Source organism: Anser cygnoides, chromosome 3, assembly GCF_040182565.1.
Source record: "Anser cygnoides isolate HZ-2024a breed goose chromosome 3, Taihu_goose_T2T_genome, whole genome shotgun sequence".
Classification (NCBI taxonomy): domain Eukaryota; kingdom Metazoa; phylum Chordata; class Aves; order Anseriformes; family Anatidae; genus Anser; species Anser cygnoides.
The window spans coordinates 86,991,886-87,009,155 of NC_089875.1; the positions used below are offsets into that span (position 1 = coordinate 86,991,886).

At 43.5% G+C, this 17,270-nt stretch overlaps 1 protein-coding gene across 2 annotated transcripts in view; it reads left to right on the forward strand.

The window, feature by feature from the left end:
• The window catches only part of ELOVL4 (ELOVL fatty acid elongase 4), a 34,940-nt gene that overhangs the window by 402 nt on the left and 17,268 nt on the right, over positions 1-17,270 (forward strand). The window contains exons 1-2 of one of the 2 annotated variants that reach the window (XM_013200598.3): positions 108-304; positions 17,013-17,200. In XM_013200598.3, the coding sequence (XP_013056052.1) occupies positions 295-304; positions 17,013-17,200 (198 nt within the window). In that variant the 5' untranslated portion in view covers positions 108-294. Of the gene's footprint in view, positions 1-107; positions 305-17,012; positions 17,201-17,270 lie in introns of those variants that run through there. The other variant, XM_066994622.1, reaches the window with a different exon arrangement.

The following is a 17,270-nucleotide window of genomic DNA, read 5'->3' on the forward strand; positions in this document are numbered from 1 at the left end:
CGCTCAAAATGGCTCCGTTGCCAGGGCGACGCCGGGCGGGCGGGCGGGCGGGCCGGGGGGGGGACCCCTCCTCGCTGTGTGGGGGGCACCGGCGGACCCCCGGGGTGCAGGGTGCCGCTTCTGCCCCCTGCACTGCCGCGTTCCCGGAGCGTCGCCCGGCTCCCCTCGGTCGCCACAGCCGGTGGGGAGCCGGCTGGCGGGGGCGAGCCGGGCCCTGAGCCCGCTGGCAGCGGCCTGGCGTTTGGCAAATGGTGGAGTTCGGCGAGCTGCGCGAGGAGATGGCTGCTAGCGGCGATGCGGATGGGTGAATGTCAAATATTAAGCGCGCCGGGGCTCGGTCCGAGGTCTGCCGGTCTCGATACGCTCGGGTTTTGCGCTGACACCCGACACGGAGGATGCTGAAGGAAGAGAAAATGGTCTCGGGATGTGGAGCGGTGTGAGAAGCGGCTGGTGGTGCTGGGACGGCAAATGCGATAGCAATCTGCTGCACTGACCAGTAGCCGCGGAAGTGTCGGTGTGTGCCAGCAGCTATCCTAGTTGGCCAAATAAAACGAGTGGGGTAGAGCCTCTGCTGTCACAGTCACAGCTGTGAGCAGGCCTGGGCAGCTGACAGAAGAACAATAGCGCATCTCGGGATGTTTCCATCGTTTTATAGCTGGCTGCGCAGTGATGAGGGCTATTTCGTTTAAACCTAGGCATACGTGGAGCACTCTGGAGTGAATGCAGCTATGGACGTGTCTTGTGGCAGTCTGATAACCGAAAACGTGGGGCCTAGATTCAGGCTGGAAGCTTGCTACTGCACCAGCAGTCCTTGCTTTCCCGCCCCCCTCCGTTCTGCCATCTGTCAGATAAGAAATTAATCTTATGTTATAGATGGAGGGGCTCACTTTTCTTTTTTTTTTTTTTTTCCCCATGAAAAGCCTTCCCAGCTATCCTCTGAGTTTTGCTGTATTTTAAAAATTATTAAGCCTACGTGCATCTATCTCCTTCTCAGTGTGCAGCCTGCCAGGCTGTAAGATCAAATGAAAGTGCTTGCAGCAGCAGTACGCTGTAATCTGCCCGTGCCTGCTCTCTCTCTTTGCCTCGTGTTGCATACAGCTGTTTGGAGGTTCCCAGGTAATGCAGGAGAGATGCTGCTCAGCCAGGCAGTAGCAGTTTTTGATGGGTATAGAAATAGATGTCGGTCCAAAGTTGACATCCTTATAGATTACTTGCTTTGTCTGAAAAAGATTTCAAGTTTTTGTTGTGTTTTCTGAACTTCAAGTGTGTTATTTAAGTTCAGCTACAGACTACGTTTGTTGTCAACAAAAACACCCCCCCCCCAAAAAAAAAACCAACAACCCCCCCCCAAAAAAAATCCAAGAACGAGGGTTGAAAAAGGAAATTTATGTAAGGAATGTAAAGATAAGTAGCTTACATTAATACTATACACTGAGTGAACTTTTGTTTCATCTTCCACTGCTTTGGAGAGCCTTAAGCCAATAGGATGCCATTGTGATGGTATCTAGAATATGCTCAAGTCCTTGCTGATCCTGTGCTAAACTATTGCTCCAAGTTCAGTGGTGTTGCTGTTAACGTAGGGTTCCGCTATGAAGTGCATCAATCACCTTTTGCGTAAGGTGCTGAGAGTTTCAGGTTCCGAATTTCAGTGACTCCCTGCAAGGACAGTTTTGAACAGAGGCTAAGTCACATCATACTTGTGTTACCATTCTTGTTTATGCCCAGTCTTGTGTAGAAACAAGGTCCTCCTGTAGTTCTTTTGGTCAGGTATGGATATATGAAAGGCAATATCCACACAACGTAGTTACAATGTAGCTCCAGATAAAAAAGTGCCATTACGAGGCAATGCTGCAATACCGTGTAGTAAAATCACATTTTAATGCCCAAAGTTCGGCTTCTATACTTGCTCAGGTTGCTGCTTTTCTGCACGTGTCTTCATTCAGAACAAGACATTGTCTCTATTTGTCATCTTTGAGTGAATATATGTTAAAGTCATGAATTCATCACTGTTGTGTGAATTCATGCAATTCACCTTTGTGTCAAGAACAGCAGTGATGTTGCTCAACAGACAACACAAATTATGGCATGCAAGACCATTGCTTAACTTTCAATATCATTAAATAAAAAACTATACCACGCAGCAAAGTTGCTCAACAAATGATGCCATGCAATACCATTACACAATAAATCATACTGAAACACTACTACACAGCAAAATTACACAATAAAATGTGAAGAAATTTTATTCCCACTACTACTCCTACACAAAAACTTCCCATTCATATAAAACCAAAGTTATTTATTCTCCAGTTTTTGCTTCCACTTTCTGTTGGATGCCCAGGTCTGTCTTCAGCCCTGTTGTCAGTGTGCAGCTGGATTGTCCTGCCAGCAGGTGTTTTCTTCTGTTATCCCAGACTCCTGTGATGGGACTGCATGCAACTGTGCCAGAGTGTCCCACCCAGTCTTGTGCCACTTTATTTTTATGCATTATAGACTTGGTCTTTCCCCCCCTGCTTTATGACATTTAGAAAGCAACCAACCCTTTCTGAGGTCAAAAAGTACCCCAAAAGGCTAGATATTTGATAAGCCTAACTGGATTTTTTTTGAATGATGTCACAACTTTTAATACTAAGCATGCTGTCCAAAGAAGATGCTGTTTGTTTGTTTTTCTGTGGTCAGTTTTTTCAGTCTTGCATTTGGAAATGGTAACGATACTCTTTTTTCCCCATATATATTATTAATATATATTTTCAGCCTTAGCAATGCTTAATATGTGTTTTTCCCTGTTAATTTGTTTGAAATACTTTTTTTCCCCTCTCCTCTCCTTCCTTGACTGTCTTTTTAGACCCCCGTCATGAAAGCCTAAAATCCATCGTCGCTGTATATTTGCCTGAGAAGGCTGAAGATGGGTTGGGAAGCCATAAACTTCAAAGAGAGGTCGAAAGGGCAAAAACATGGTTTTGGCAGTTATCAAGAGGCAAAAAAGGTGGTTGGGGGAACAATTATTATCAGGAAAGATGATCTAGGAAATTCCATACCATTATAGGTAAGGGCATGGGAGCAGCAACGTGTAAAGGATAGGGCAGGGCATCTTCTTTCTTTTGGCTCAGCTCGCTGGTTGGGGTTAGACCTGGGCAGGAAGGATTAAAGGTATGATTAGATGAGTGAGCAGATGACTTAGAGGGAGGTTCCAGGCTGAGTCCAAGAGAACTATTAAGGTGAATAACTCAGGACAAAGTCCAGAATGTGGACATCCTCAAAACGTGGGTGAAGAGACCACTGACATTTAGGGAGAGGAGTAGGAGACTGCCTGAAAGGGAGATGCGTGAAACCCTTTATCAAGAAGACAGAAGAACTACTGTGAACGGATTGAGCTGAAGAACAGGATTTATAGACTTTGGGCGAGAATGATTGTTCTTGGAGCTGAAAGTGAAAAGGAGGCAGGGCTGTCCCTGGCTGTGTGGGACTGCTTTGGGACAGCACCTATTTACAGCTGTTGCAGTCAGTAAGGTTACGGGCGTTTTCCATCAAGAAGGAGAGGCAGAAGATGCAAACTTTCACTTCAGCAGTAGAATAGTCCTCTAAGTAGCATCTTGTGCAGGAATGACGTCAAGTTGGGTCTGAAGTGCAAGGCAATGAGGATGGGAAATGGGGAAAACTTAACAGCTGCTTGCATTAATGGTGATCAGGTGGAGCAGCTTCCACGGGAACTCAAATTGCCATAACAATCTTTGCCAGAAAGATCTTGGGACTACCCATTTATGTTAGGAATGCTCAGGAAGTTCAAGCTTAGTTTCTTTTTTCAGCCCAGGGAACAGAACTGGAAGAAAACACATTTCTTCATCTTCCCTCATTCTTCACATTGTGGAGAAACTGAACATGGCCAAAGGATCCTGAATTTTTATACTTGGAGAAAAGTGATTGGTGTGGTTGGCAGACAGTGGGATTATGTTAGCGCAAGCACTGCCTTGTAGCGTTGGAAGATTCGTGCCAAAGCTGGAAGCAAAAAGTATCCCAATGAAAAATCTTCAGAAGCCGAAGAGGGAGAGAGAGAATGAAGGGTGAGATGAAGACTCTTGAGTCTGTTTGTAAAGCAGAATCCACTCTTAAGTTTTTGGAGTGCTGGCTGAGCATCAGACTCAGTGATTTGGGGCAATACTTGATTTGCAGATACGGTTTTCTTTTCAAGGGAATAATTTTTTTTTTTCATTCAATCTGTGAACGTGTAAAAGGTAAGGATTAGACAGGAAGACCCACACCAGAAACTGGAGAGGCTGGTGTAATTGGGTTTGGCTGTCTTGTGGCAGAAGCAGCACTTGGAGAAATTGATTGCAGAAGTAAAGAATGTTAAAGGCTAGAACATGTGAGTGTACTGCCAAGCAAACCAAGGAATAGGAGCATCCCGATTTGCTTAGCGTATTTCATTAAGCATCCTACTTCCCTGCCTCTCAGAGGAGGGACTTTCTTGGTGTAGAAAAAACAGCTGTTGGTATCAAAGATAATTTGCTGGGTGTTTGAAGGAAGTTCTATCAACGTTTCATCATCAGAAGATATCAGATTGCAGAACTCAAAAGACAGCTAGTGGAGGCCAACGGCATCCTGGCCTGTATAAGAAGCAGTGTGGCCAGCAGGTCGAGGGAAGTGATTGTGCCCCTGTACTCGGCTCTGGTGAGGCCGCACCTCGAGTACTGTGTTCAGTTTTGGGCCCCTCGCTACAGGAAGGACATGGACGTGCTCGAGCGAGTCCAGAGAAGGGCGACCAAGCTGGTGAGGGGTCTGGAGAACAAGTCTTACGAGGAGCGGCTGAGGGAGCTGGGCTTGTTCAGCCTGGAGAAGAGGAGGCTCAGGGGCGACCTCATCGCTCTCTACAGTTACCTGAAAGGAGGCTGTAGAGAGGTGGGGGTTGGTCTATTCTCCCACGTGCCTAGTGACAGGACGAGGGGGAATGGGCTAAAGTTGCGACAGGGGAGTTTTAGGTTGGATGTTAGGAAGTACTTCTTTACCGAAAGGGTTATTAAGCATTGGAACGGGCTGCCCAGGGAGGTGGTGGAGTCACCATCCCTGGAGGTCTTTAAAAGACGTTTAGGAAATGTATTTCAGAAAAGTGCATTCCTGAAGTGGAAGTCTCTGTTTAGAGATCTTGGATCACCAAGCCTCAAGAGCTGGAGCCTGAGGACATAGCCAGAAGCAAAGCTGACACCGTGAAAGCCACAGCAAAGCTGAGGTGCAAGTGACAGACATCCCTTTCCTAAACGAGGAAGGAAGAGTTGTGGGTAACCTGCAACTCTCAGCTCCAGCAAAGGGGTGAAACAAGAAAAAAGCCTTCAGCACCAGCAAGAGTGATACAAACTTCTGTTTGAACATTCATTAGCATATTCTTGAAGCAAAAAGAAAGGCAAGGACAAAATGGAAAAAGGCAGGGATGATCCGATCGTGAAAACTGGGTAGGAGAAGAAGATCCCTTTTCATGTGTAGATATCATGTCTCGAAATCTCTGAAGGAAGTAGGATGTTATGGATACTATTAAAGCAGTTTTCTTGAAAAAGGTTGGGGAAACTGCTTTCTACATAATTTAACCAAGCTGATTGCATAGCTGTAGCACCCACTGCAGCTGATCCGAGTGACTGGATATTTAAAATTGCAGCACACCGTAAATTACTGTTGTGGAGTTCTTGGCAGATCACATTTCCCAGCTGAAGCTATGTGCCATTAGTGAGGAGCAAATCAGCAGGTGGTCCAGGAGCCACATACTGCAACAGGAGGGGAAAAGCTCTTGAGCAGTTGCAATACCCGTGGCATGAAGTACAGCCGTTCATTGCGGGGTAACATCTATTGATCGAGCCTGGGAATCAAACTGTTGTTTGCAGGTGGCTGTCTCTAGCTGGAGAAACTTGAGCAGGAGTGGACTGTGGCAATCGTTCTGGGTTTATGCTGCGCTCAGGGCTGAAGGGGATGTATCAGGGGTGTGGGTAAAGCTGTGGCAGTCCAGAAGAGGTTGTACTGAACGCAGATAAACTGTCCTGTGTAACCACGAAAGGCTGGCAAAGGAAACTTAAGGACAACCAGTAGAGGAAGAGGTGGGAAATGTGGTTTGTGGTTCCTTTTAAGGGCTTGTAGACCAGGAGCCATGAGACATGGGTGAGGCAAGACTCCACTTTTTGCCAGTCCAGACAGGTTTTTGGAGTTACTGGATTCACATGGAAAGGATTAAGGAAGCACTTAGATGAAAGGTGGATGACTGAAAAGGCTGCAAGCAGGCATTGAGAAAACTTTGGGAAGAACTTGCAAGGATGCAAGAATAAGGGGGGAAAGGTGGTGGTGTGTGCTGAAGAGCTTTTGGGCTGGGGTAAAGGGGGTTAAATGTGAGTGGTATGAGAAAAGGGGGCTAAATAACAGTTCGTTTAGCTAAAAGGAACTGGCTATACTTTTAAAGGGTCTCAGTGTGTGCGGTGTGTACCTGGAGCGCAGAAGCTGGGACAGCGTGCTTGCAAGGACTCTGACAGCAAGCAGGGCTTTGGGGCTGTATTTTAAATCAGAGTCGAAGCTACCACAGCACTTCATAAGGGACTCGCTTCTGTTTTGTGTGTGAGCTTTAGGAAGATGTGGGTGGGGGTACGTAGTTTCAGGATCTCAGGTGTGACATGGGTACAGCTGTGCTCAACTTTGTCAAGACTGGAGTGCTTCTGAGCATATGGCCTTCGAGGTCTTGTGGCATTTTAAGGGATGTAAATGAAGGTGTGAAGTCAGGCCTGCTGAGCATTTGCGGCAGCCCTGTGGGGGTTGTGAGGACTGCAGCCAAGGCAGCAGGTAAAGCAATAAGTGTCTGCAGGGCAAGCCCAGAGGTAGACTGAGTGCACCATGTGCTTCGTATTAGCTCCCGTTCAGTGTGCTTGGATTTCGTGATAAACGTGAGGTAGTTTACCTTTCTTTTATGGAAGGCGAGGGGGATTAAGCTGCCTCAATTCGGCTTGCGTTCGTTGCAAGATAACGGTATGCCTGGGGCATTAACTGCTCCTGGTTTTGTCAGATTAACTCACTTGTGTGCCTACCACTCAGCTCCTTTCTCCATGTACTTGCCTTCAGTGGCTTGATCCTTAACTCCTGCCCCGGAGAGTTCTCTGCTTTGTGGCGTTGTCTGCTTGTGCCGTGAGACTCTTACTGGTTCCTCTCCATCCATCCACCTCCCGCACACGCTTCTCCGTGTCAGCATCCCCTTGTGTTCTGACGACTTGGTTTATTTCCATCTCATGTTCCTCTTCCTCTCACCTCTTTCTGCAGTCTCTCAAAAGTCTTTTACTCTCTCTTGTATACATTTCGCTTCAGATGTCATGATTGACCATGGTAGTTTCTTATCTTTTTTTTCCACATGACAAAACCATTTGCCTCTGCTAGTTTTAGCAAATACGGGAGATTGCTCTATTACTTTCTAAACGCTCATAGAATATTGCTGGAAGAGGGTGCTTATAGCCTGTTCCTTTCACCTGTCAGTTGAGCCAGTAGGTCTTATTCCTTTACACACAACTTGATGTCCTTCTATTCCTGTATTAGCATTGTAATACCTTCTTTTTAAATGGCTTAAGATACCACGCTAGAGGGGAGGAAAAAAAAAAGGAAATACAGGTACGAAGTTGAATAGCTGGGCTGCAAACAGGAGGCTGCATAACCGTATTTCTGGGTTTGCATTCTGCATTTAGTAGTTTACTGGAACAGATGTGTTCAATAGAAATACTTACACGTAGAGTGCCCCAAAGTGCTTTGCTACCAAGTCCAGATTTTCTTTTACTTTGTCTAATCACAGTATGTCATTTATGAATTTTTGACCAAGAGTGAGAAACTATTTCAGAAACCATTAGGGAAGCCTAGGTTTGGGGGCCATATGCTGCCATGAAAGGTAACACGACTGTAGAAGCAGAGGCTTAGTTGTGGCAGTTGTTTGGATATGGCATTATCTAGCAGCCAAATTGATTTTGTGCCTGGTATTTTTGGTGCAAGATTCAGATGTTTGTGATTGTTCTGGCCATCTTTGGATATGAGAGCACTTTGTTCCGTTTGTGTTTTGAAAAACAACATCTGAAGGCTTTTTTCCCTAGATTTGCTATTCTTGCTGATACCAAAGGCATGTTGAGGAAGCAAGTTTTAAGTGGTTTGCAGTGTTATTTTTCTTTGGAGGCTGATGTACTTTTCTTAGCCTAACAGAAGACCTAATGTACCTCGCTACTGTAAACTTTGCTTCTGCCCCTCAACTTGGAAGATAAGAGCTAATACATTTCAATAACTCCTCTTGTAGGTTTATTCAAAACAAGCTTTTGACCTTGTTCATCCTGCTGTAAAACAAAGTTGGTGAGCAGCGTCCTCGTGGTGGTGCAAACAGGAAAAAAAAGCAGGCAGTTTATCAGAGGGATTTATGTGCAGCTCCTTGCAAATGTTTTCTGGTATCTTTCTGGTATTATTTTTTAGGTAGATTTAGTTTGCCATTGCTGATTTTTTGTACCTGTCCAGTCACTGCATCTAGGTGTCTCTAAATATTCATCTGCAGTCCCAAATCATTCTGTATTTTGAGAACAATGTCACTGGTTGTTTACACTCGCTGTGTAGTTAAGCGCTGGTATCCTTCTGCTGTGTTAGCACCTTAGCAAGGTATTTCAGTGCTGCGCTCCATGTCCTGCGAGTGCTGAGTGTGTAACATCTCTCTACGGTGGATAAGGCCTTGCAGAGATTTTAATAAACGGCTATTAATAATCCTTTACGTTTCACGAGGATGCTAGCTTCTAGCTGAGGGAATTTGATTAAAAATCTGTCTATGGACAAAACCAATTCTGTGGTCATTCCCTTTGGCATTATAAAAGCCCTGAATTGTACTAGAAGGGCCAATGCTCTAATTTGTTGTTGTGACATTGAACCTGCATGTGTCTTGTGTTTGTATTGCTGCTCACCATTACTCCTAAAGGTATACTCATGGTACCAAAAGACACCATTTTCTTGTGAATTAATGACACTTTCAGTCTGAGCTCTCAGAAATACAGTTCTGGCTAAGACTTCAAGCTTGTGTAGAAGTTTCAATGAAGAAAACACTGCAGAAGGAGAACTGCTCCAAGTGTGTTTTACACAGCACATTTATTTCCGTAGGAATATGGAGACATCGTGTTTTTTGCCTTTTTTTTTTTTTCTTTGCATCTGTTTGCTCTGTAACTTGTAACCTTTAAGAAAAGGCACGCAGGTATCTCTCTATTGGGCACCCGTCTGGCTTTTGTGATGTTTGGAAAAGTCAGATTTGATAAACAAAAGAATACACCATGCCTTGAGGGCTTATAATCTTGCACATCTTGTGTAAGCTTCAGCAAGGTTTGTGTTGCTATTATTCCTTGAAGCAGAGTGTTTGTGCTGTCCCCACAAATAATCGTAATCAGCAGAGGAGGTAAGTAAAAAGTAGTTTGAACAAGGCAGTTTCTTAGAGTTGAAAACCCTGGGAGTTGATAGTAAATTCATATTTCTGAGCTTGATTTCATTACTATCCTTGTCTTGAGACAAGTGTATCCTGTAATTGCTGTGTACAGGCTTGAAAGATAATATGATATTAGTGGCTGAATTACGGGAGTCCCAAGAAGGCTGAAATGCTTGTTACAATGCACCTGACCTTTTAACAACAAATTGGGATTAGGCATCCCTGTTACTTTAATGGGAGTTTATGAAATACACACATATTACACAGCTGTTTAATAGCTGCAGGAGACGTTCTTCATAACTGTGTGGTATTCTGATTTTATGTTAGGTTCCCATGTTGCTGTATATAGCTTTACATAAGGCTAAATAGTCAATTACAAAGCCACGAAAGTAAAGGCAAAGCCACAGCTGGTTGTAGGCAGTACCCGTCAGTCCTGTCTGTAGCCCTTTTGGTTTGGGGCAGGCACCTCTCGTTTCTGGATGGGCCAGGATTTGTACAGCTTCGTCTGCAAACTTTTTAATTGTTTTGTTTTTCTGGGGGGGGTTGGCTTTGTTTTGTTTCAAAATAATTGCTTTCATTATTTGTTGTGTGTGAGAATTTCATTTTATTATTATTAATTCTTACATCTTAACAACTATTAAACTTAACTTAAACTTAACAGCTATTAAACAACAAACTAAAACAGTAATGCTTTGCCATAAAATTTTGATGCATCTTGTTCTCAGCCCAAACAAATTAGTCTGTTCTTGGCTGGTTAAAGCTTGAGTATAGACAAAATACTCGACTCGAATATTCCCGTTCCTTCTCAAAGATCAAAGTGAATACAACAATTTCGTACTGTTCTGTGCTAAAAAGCGACTTAAATCAGGTTCTGCTGCCTTGTTGGAACCGTGGTCCGTACAGCATCGTGCACGTGTGATCCGTAGCTTTGCCGGTAGCCGTAGTACCAAATTCTTCTGAGAGGGATAGCGGCAGGCACTTGGCTGGTGCAGGCGGTAGTTTCCTCTGTCAAACAGGCGCAAGGCTTAAATGTTTGGAGGCGATCCGGAGATGAGCCATGAAAATGATTAAAGGATTGCAAGATACACCTTCAAGTGAACAAAAAAAGTGAGTGACAGCTGCTTACAAGTACCCAAATGAGGGGGAGAGGGGGGGGAAATGATAAAAGATGAGTCATCAGCCTACCAGAGAAGAGTGTGATTAATTGGCTGCTTAATTCCAATGCCTTTGGACTTAGGGAGCAAATTTATGCAGTGGGTGTAATTAACATTTTACAGCATAAGTGTCCTGCTGGATTCGCTGCTTCTGGGAATACTTGCTGGGTAGTCAAGTGAGAAACTCTTCTGAGGAAGGTATCTTGGCTAAAACACAAATGAGTTAAGGGAGGGTTATTGGCCTCTGTTCTGTAGGTTATACTAGGTTGCTGTGATAAGTACAGGTATCTTTGATGCTGCCAGCCTCCTTAGAAATACCTGTAGTGCCCCAAAACTGCAGACATCGCCAAGTATGATGGGTGAGATAAAGGGATAAATGGGTGAGAAATAAGCACGGACTGGACACTCCTTGTGTCCCAGTCCTTCTGCTTTCCTGCGCTGTCCCTCCTCAGAGCCCATACAGACGTTTTGCTGATTCAGACAGGCTACAGGAGTACTGTTTGGGCACTGGCTTTAATCCTTTATTGTGGATTTCCCATAAAGAAGGTTGAGGACTACACTGCAATGCGTGCAATGAATAATCAGTATTAAAACAGACAAGTTAATTCAAGCACTGGAGAACTTTTAAAAGAATAATTCATCTCAAGCCACATGGATGCTCTATTAAAGTTGTAATAAATTAAGATACGACTTTTAGTTCTGTTGGTATTAGATTCACTTCTCATTTTAACTCTGCAGGGGTCCATGTCTGAGAGCCTCCAGCCCCAGGTTGTGCAGCCCGGGTAGCTAGCTGTGTGCCATTTTAAAGCTTACATCTACAGCCTCGGCTGTTCCATGTATCGCATCATAGAATTGTTAAGGTTGGAAAAGACCTGCAAGATCGTATTTGTATGCTCTGAGGCTTTGGTTTGTGGCAGACTGGGGTGTGTGGGTTTGGTTTTGTTGTTTTTTGTTTTCTTCCTTCTCCTCTTGGAATCTCTACAGCCAGTAACAGTGAACGTACTGCTAAGTGATTCAGACACCTTACTCCATTTAATTTAAAAGCTTAGGGTCGAACCATGTAGATGCTTGAGTTTCAACTGAACTAGTCTGCAGTGGCTGTAGAGCCACAGTGAAGTTCTATTCGCTTGTAATTATTTGTGGCACTGAGCCAGGATGTGTAGCACATATGCAAAAAGAAAAATAAACTGTACAGAATATTAACTGCTAACCAGAAAGGGAAAAAAATGGGGGGAGAACACTAAAATACTGTAAAGAAATACAAAAGCTTTGTAAATGTTTCGTTACAAGATGCACAGAGTTGTTTCTTGCATGTTTTCTTACATGATGCATGTCTTCGTTTTGTAATACCTCTCAGTTGTAGTGCTCCTGGAGCTAACAAGATAAGTGAAATAGTTAGATTAATAAAACAGTGTAGTTCGTAGGACAATAATTAGATACTACTGGTTTGCCTTCCTTATACCGCAGAGTTTAAATTCCGCTTCTTTAAGGAAATCTTTCTTAAAGTTGCAACTGGGCTTTGGGAGTGCCTCTTGTTTAAAATAAACAGCGTGATCTGCAGAGAACTCTCACTGCTGAGAACCACTTTTAAACAGTCACCGTCACTTCTGCAGTGTCCTTAGGAATGTAATTGGACAGATGGGTGTGCTGGATTGGCACTCTAAGTGTCTTTGCGCTGAGAATAGTATCAATAGCTATTAATAACTTTGAAAGGCTCTCCAGATAAATTAGTGAGTAGTGACCTTATAGCTAATGAGTATGTGTGATGTTAAGCTAAAAACTTGCATGGATTTTTTTTTTTACTATTTTTGTAAATCAAATGTGAATGCATGGAATTTCAAAAGTCGTGTATTTCAATTAATTTCTTTTAAAGCTAATATTAAATGCAGAGATAGTCATCATTGCACCAGTTCAGGATTTCTCCCGATGGATGTCTGATGCATTTTTTTGCTTATTTTTAAAACTTGTACTTCTTGATAAAAGGAAAAAAAAAATTGTAGGCTCTGTAATAAACAGAGAATGTAACCATCTAAACTCCTGTCTATCGGCAAGGAAATGCTGAATCATGTATAACAGAAGCATTTGCATATAAAAACACTTAGTGAGTTTCAAAGAAGTTTTTAATGATTTTCATTCTAGATCACTATCAGTGCAGTCTTACATATTGAAGATCATCATCGTTTTGCCTTCCATATTTTAATAGGGCTTCATTGTATTCTCTTTAGACATTACCAAGGATATTCAGTCCTTTTTACTGGTTCTACTCTTGCCCTTGCACCGGAGGAAGAAACTGGAGCACTTCCTGTATATATTCCCCATTAATTGCCCCACATAATAAAAAATTAAATCCTGCAAGATTAGGTGCCTCGGGGCAATTTCAAATTTATATGTTCTTCTGCTTCTTGTCTTGGCTTTGCAATGTGAGACTCAAAAACGTAGGTAGGCAAAATGCAAAGATTTCATGTTCTTGCCTTACATAACGTGTTCCTGCTGGGACTCTGCCACTAAAAGACACCTTAAATTACTTTGAATTCACTTTACAACTGGGTGCTGCTTTATATGTTTGGTCCAAAACTAGTACCACCTTACAAGAAAGCACTGTACTACAGGCTGTGCCATGACAACAATCATTTTGTGATCGAATTAGAATCTGGGTCTTAGGATTTGAAAGACAAACGCATTAATCCCCTGAAAGATTCAGTCACTCTCTGTCAATTCTAATCAGGTGAAGGCATTGGTTGTTTTGCTTCAAAGCGGTTGGAGGGATTCTTTTAATTCGGGGAGATGGCCTTTTTATTTCGTGCTTGTTTTGTTTTTAGATAATAATGCACTGATGGTATATAAAATAATGCAGGATTTAATACACTTATATGTCTCCTTAAGCTATCGCAGTTCTCTTGTCATTTGCAGAAATCATTTGTGGACATCAGCACCAGTGAATAATAGTACACAAAATTCCACTGTTTTTGTGAAAACAAATGTTTTTTTTAGTTATTCTTTTCAGTGGCTTGGAAGGCTTGTCACTTAAATGGTTGCTTTAATTTGTCTTGGTTTGAAAGAGTTTATCTTGCTTACCTGAAAAGAAAATTGGAACAAGGATGCACGTGTAACCATGTGTTTTCTGTGTGGAACAGCAGGCTTACCCAGTAACTGAAATTCACTCATTTTTGTAACGCCCTCTGTGCAACAGGAATGATGTACCGAGCTGATCTAAAACTTAGCAAGCTACTTTGTATTGTCCAGGCAGGATCTTATAATAAACGATTTTTTTTTTTGGTTGTTTTCCCAAATCTAGCAGCCTCTGGGATGAATACTTCCATGTTTTCTGATTTCACATTATTAGTGAAAGGTAATCAGATACAGGGTTGCCCTAAATGCCCTTAAAATAAATGTGATGCTTCTGTTTTGCTTGATCAGGTTACACTCCAGAACCGAATTCCGAGGGAATGCTCAAGCCTACGGTAGTCATACAGGTGTTTTACGTTCAAAGTGTTATAATTATCCTTATTAGTTATTATAGTCACCAAAATGCCAGTCATGTGGATTCTCTGGGCAGTGAGGTGTGCAGTCTGTATCGGTAAGCTGTGCTTTTCGTGCAGATACGTTGAGAAGGCTAGTGTCTGATTGGTAGTGGGTCATGGACCAGAAACCCTGTGCGGAGGGAAGGGAACAGGCTGAAACTATGATACAGGTACAGAAGTGCAGCGCCAGCTGTTCTGATGTTGTGAGAGAATTAAATATTTCTTCTGGCATTCTCCAGGAAAATAGGTGAAATAACTGTTGACAGTTTTGATGAAGCACCAGAAGAAGCCCACTTGCAAGAGAGATTTCATTTAAATAAATAAATAAATAAAAATTGTTCCCTTCTCTGTCCTTTCACCTATAAGTGAAATCTTTGTCTCCTGACATACAAAGACATCTGAAATAGGTCACGCTTTCCTGTTTTCAGCGGTGGGTGGTAGTGTTCATCTCCTGGGTAGAATTTAAATCTCCTTCCAGTTTCACATCTGTAGTATTGTTGCTTTAGTAGCCAGGATCCCACGCAGCACCTGGCTAGAAAACAGAAGCCAGGTTCATGGATGTGTCCCTACCTTTTTATATTGCTTATGCAGTGCAAAGAGGCCAGGAAAGCAACCGGGCCTCTTGCTTTCCTTGCCCTTAACACTTTGTGCACTGCAGTGTCTGAAATGAGATGCAGGTTTGATTAAAGCATGTCATACCTTGGCTTTTCCCAGAGCTGCCTCTTAATTAAGAAGTGACGCCTTTGTTCTTGCTCGGCAGAGATGAATTTCTGCCCACTGTTTTACACCGAGTGGAAGACAAGGATCTCTTCCTTTGCTTTTGTCTTTTAAGTGGTGTTACCTGTTATTTTTAAGTTCAGATTTGTTGAGCGATTGGACGAGCAAGTGGAAACTAAAGCATAAGGGAGAGGGCTGTGTACTAATTGCAGTGCAGCAGTGCGATTTCAATTTCTGTAAGTAGTATTCCATGAGGTCTGGAAAATGGGACAGCTCTTCTGTGTCTCAATACTCTGTGCTATGCTGTACGGCAGTTCTCATGTTTTATGCACAGTACGTTATATTGTGATGGAAGTATCAGTCTCAGGGACTTGTTGAAGAGTAAAAGGTGACTCTTCTCATTTCCTTCAGTTCTGTTTCACTGCCTGCGTTTCCACACATGAAGAGGACACTGCCTCTCTCTTGTTTTTTTTGCTTCTGCTGTTAAGTCATAATAGAAGCAGCTAGACTGTTTTTTATTTCTTTTCCACTTCTTTTTAGGCCTGATGGCATCTTGTTTGCAGGTTAAGTATTGTAAAATCAAGAGGAAGCAAGATGAGTCAGTGTCACGCATGCTGTCTTTCTGTAGAACACAGTATGTGAGATTTATTAGAAATACAGGAGGTCTCATGAAATCTGCACCTAAAATAAGGTTCTAATTCACAATCTTAACAGCAACCAGGGCAATGAGAAAAAGGTAGGGAAGGAGGAATGGCAGTGCTGTTCTGTGCTTACCTCACGGCTTACCTCATGCCCGTGCTCCACGCGGGGTCCCTCCCACGGGATGCCGTCCTGCCCGAACTGAGCCTGCGGGGGCTGCCCACAGGCAGCAGCTCTTCAACAACTGCTCCCACACGGCTCCGTACCACGGGGTCCATCCCCCAGGAGCAAACTGCTCCAGCACGGGTCCCCCACGGGCGGCAGCTCCCCCCAGACCCCCTGCTCCTGCGTGGGCTCCTCTCCACGGGCTGCAGCTCCGGCCCGGGGCCTGCTCCTGCGGGGGCTCTCCATGGGCCGCAGCCTCCTCCAGGCCACATCCACCTGCTCCACCGGGGGCTCCTCCACGGGCTGCAGCGTGGAGATCTGCTCCGTGTGGGACCCGTGGGCTGCAGGGGGACAGCCTGCTCCACCAGGGGCCTCTCCACAGCCCGCAGGGGAACTGCTGCTGCCTGCCTGGAGCACCTCCTGCCCTCCTGCTGCACTGACCTTGGGGTCTGCAGGCTTGCTAGTTACGGAATAGTTGCTTTAATCTCTAGTTATAGCAATAGGTAAAGCCTTCATACCATGGGCAGAATGAAACACTGAGTTAGAAGACATCACTACAGTCTTTTCCAGCCTTCCACTGTAGCAGAGCCATCTTCTAACTCTATACGTCTCTGGTTGCTCAGGCTAGGAGTGCTTTCTGGTTATAGATCCAGGACCTAATATAGCAAATTTTGGGCTCTAGAGTACATGTAACTCTAGATCCAATGAGTGACTTGAGAAGACTGTTTAAAAAAAAAAAAAAAAGACCTATGTCTCAAGTATAGTAGCTTAGGATAACTGGAAGCATCCCTCTGAACTGTTTTATCTTGTAGTTCTTCAGTAACATTGCTACTGTTTTGTCTGAAACACATCAGACTGACATGCATCAAATAGCAAAGGTATTTGGCATCATACAGCCTGCATAAAACTATTGAAGACTTTTTAATGCCTAATTTTAAATTAACAAAAGCTTTTAATTTTATCAGTATTTAGCCAAATCTATGTTTCTTCCGTTTGCAGTGGTGTTGAATACTTGGTTATGTTGCTGCTGCAGTCTCTGACCATTGCAAGCAAAATTGTTTTTGGGGGTATGACTGGGTTGAGCTGGGTTTGGGCTCACTTGATTCAGTTTTTTTTATTGTTTTGGATTGTAGAACTTGCTTGACATAGTGAATCTCTCTGTGAGGTAATGTGATTATTTTTTCTTTTAAATTATTTTTCTCTGACCTTCTCAGAAAGAATGAGCATGTTGTGTTTTTGTTATGTAGCTGATATGAATAGCTGATGCAGCTATTCTAGGAGAAAAGAATATTTAACAAATGCAATGCCTAAAATGATGATGAAATTTATTTTGTTCAGGCTTTTGACTCCTTCTGTTTGCTTCACCCTCCCCAGACAAGCGTGTTGATGATTGGCCCTTGATGCAGTCTCCATTTCCAACACTGACTATAAGCACTATTTATCTCCTCACTGTTTGGCTGGGCCCCAAATGGATGAAGACAAGAGAGCCCTTCCAGTTACGTTTCCTGTTGGTTGTTTACAACTTTGGAATGGTTCTACTCAACTTCTTCATTTTCAAAGAGGTGTGTATGCACTCTCACAGGAGGGAATTCCTATTACAGTCTGAGTGTCTGTAGATTGCAAGAGGAAAAT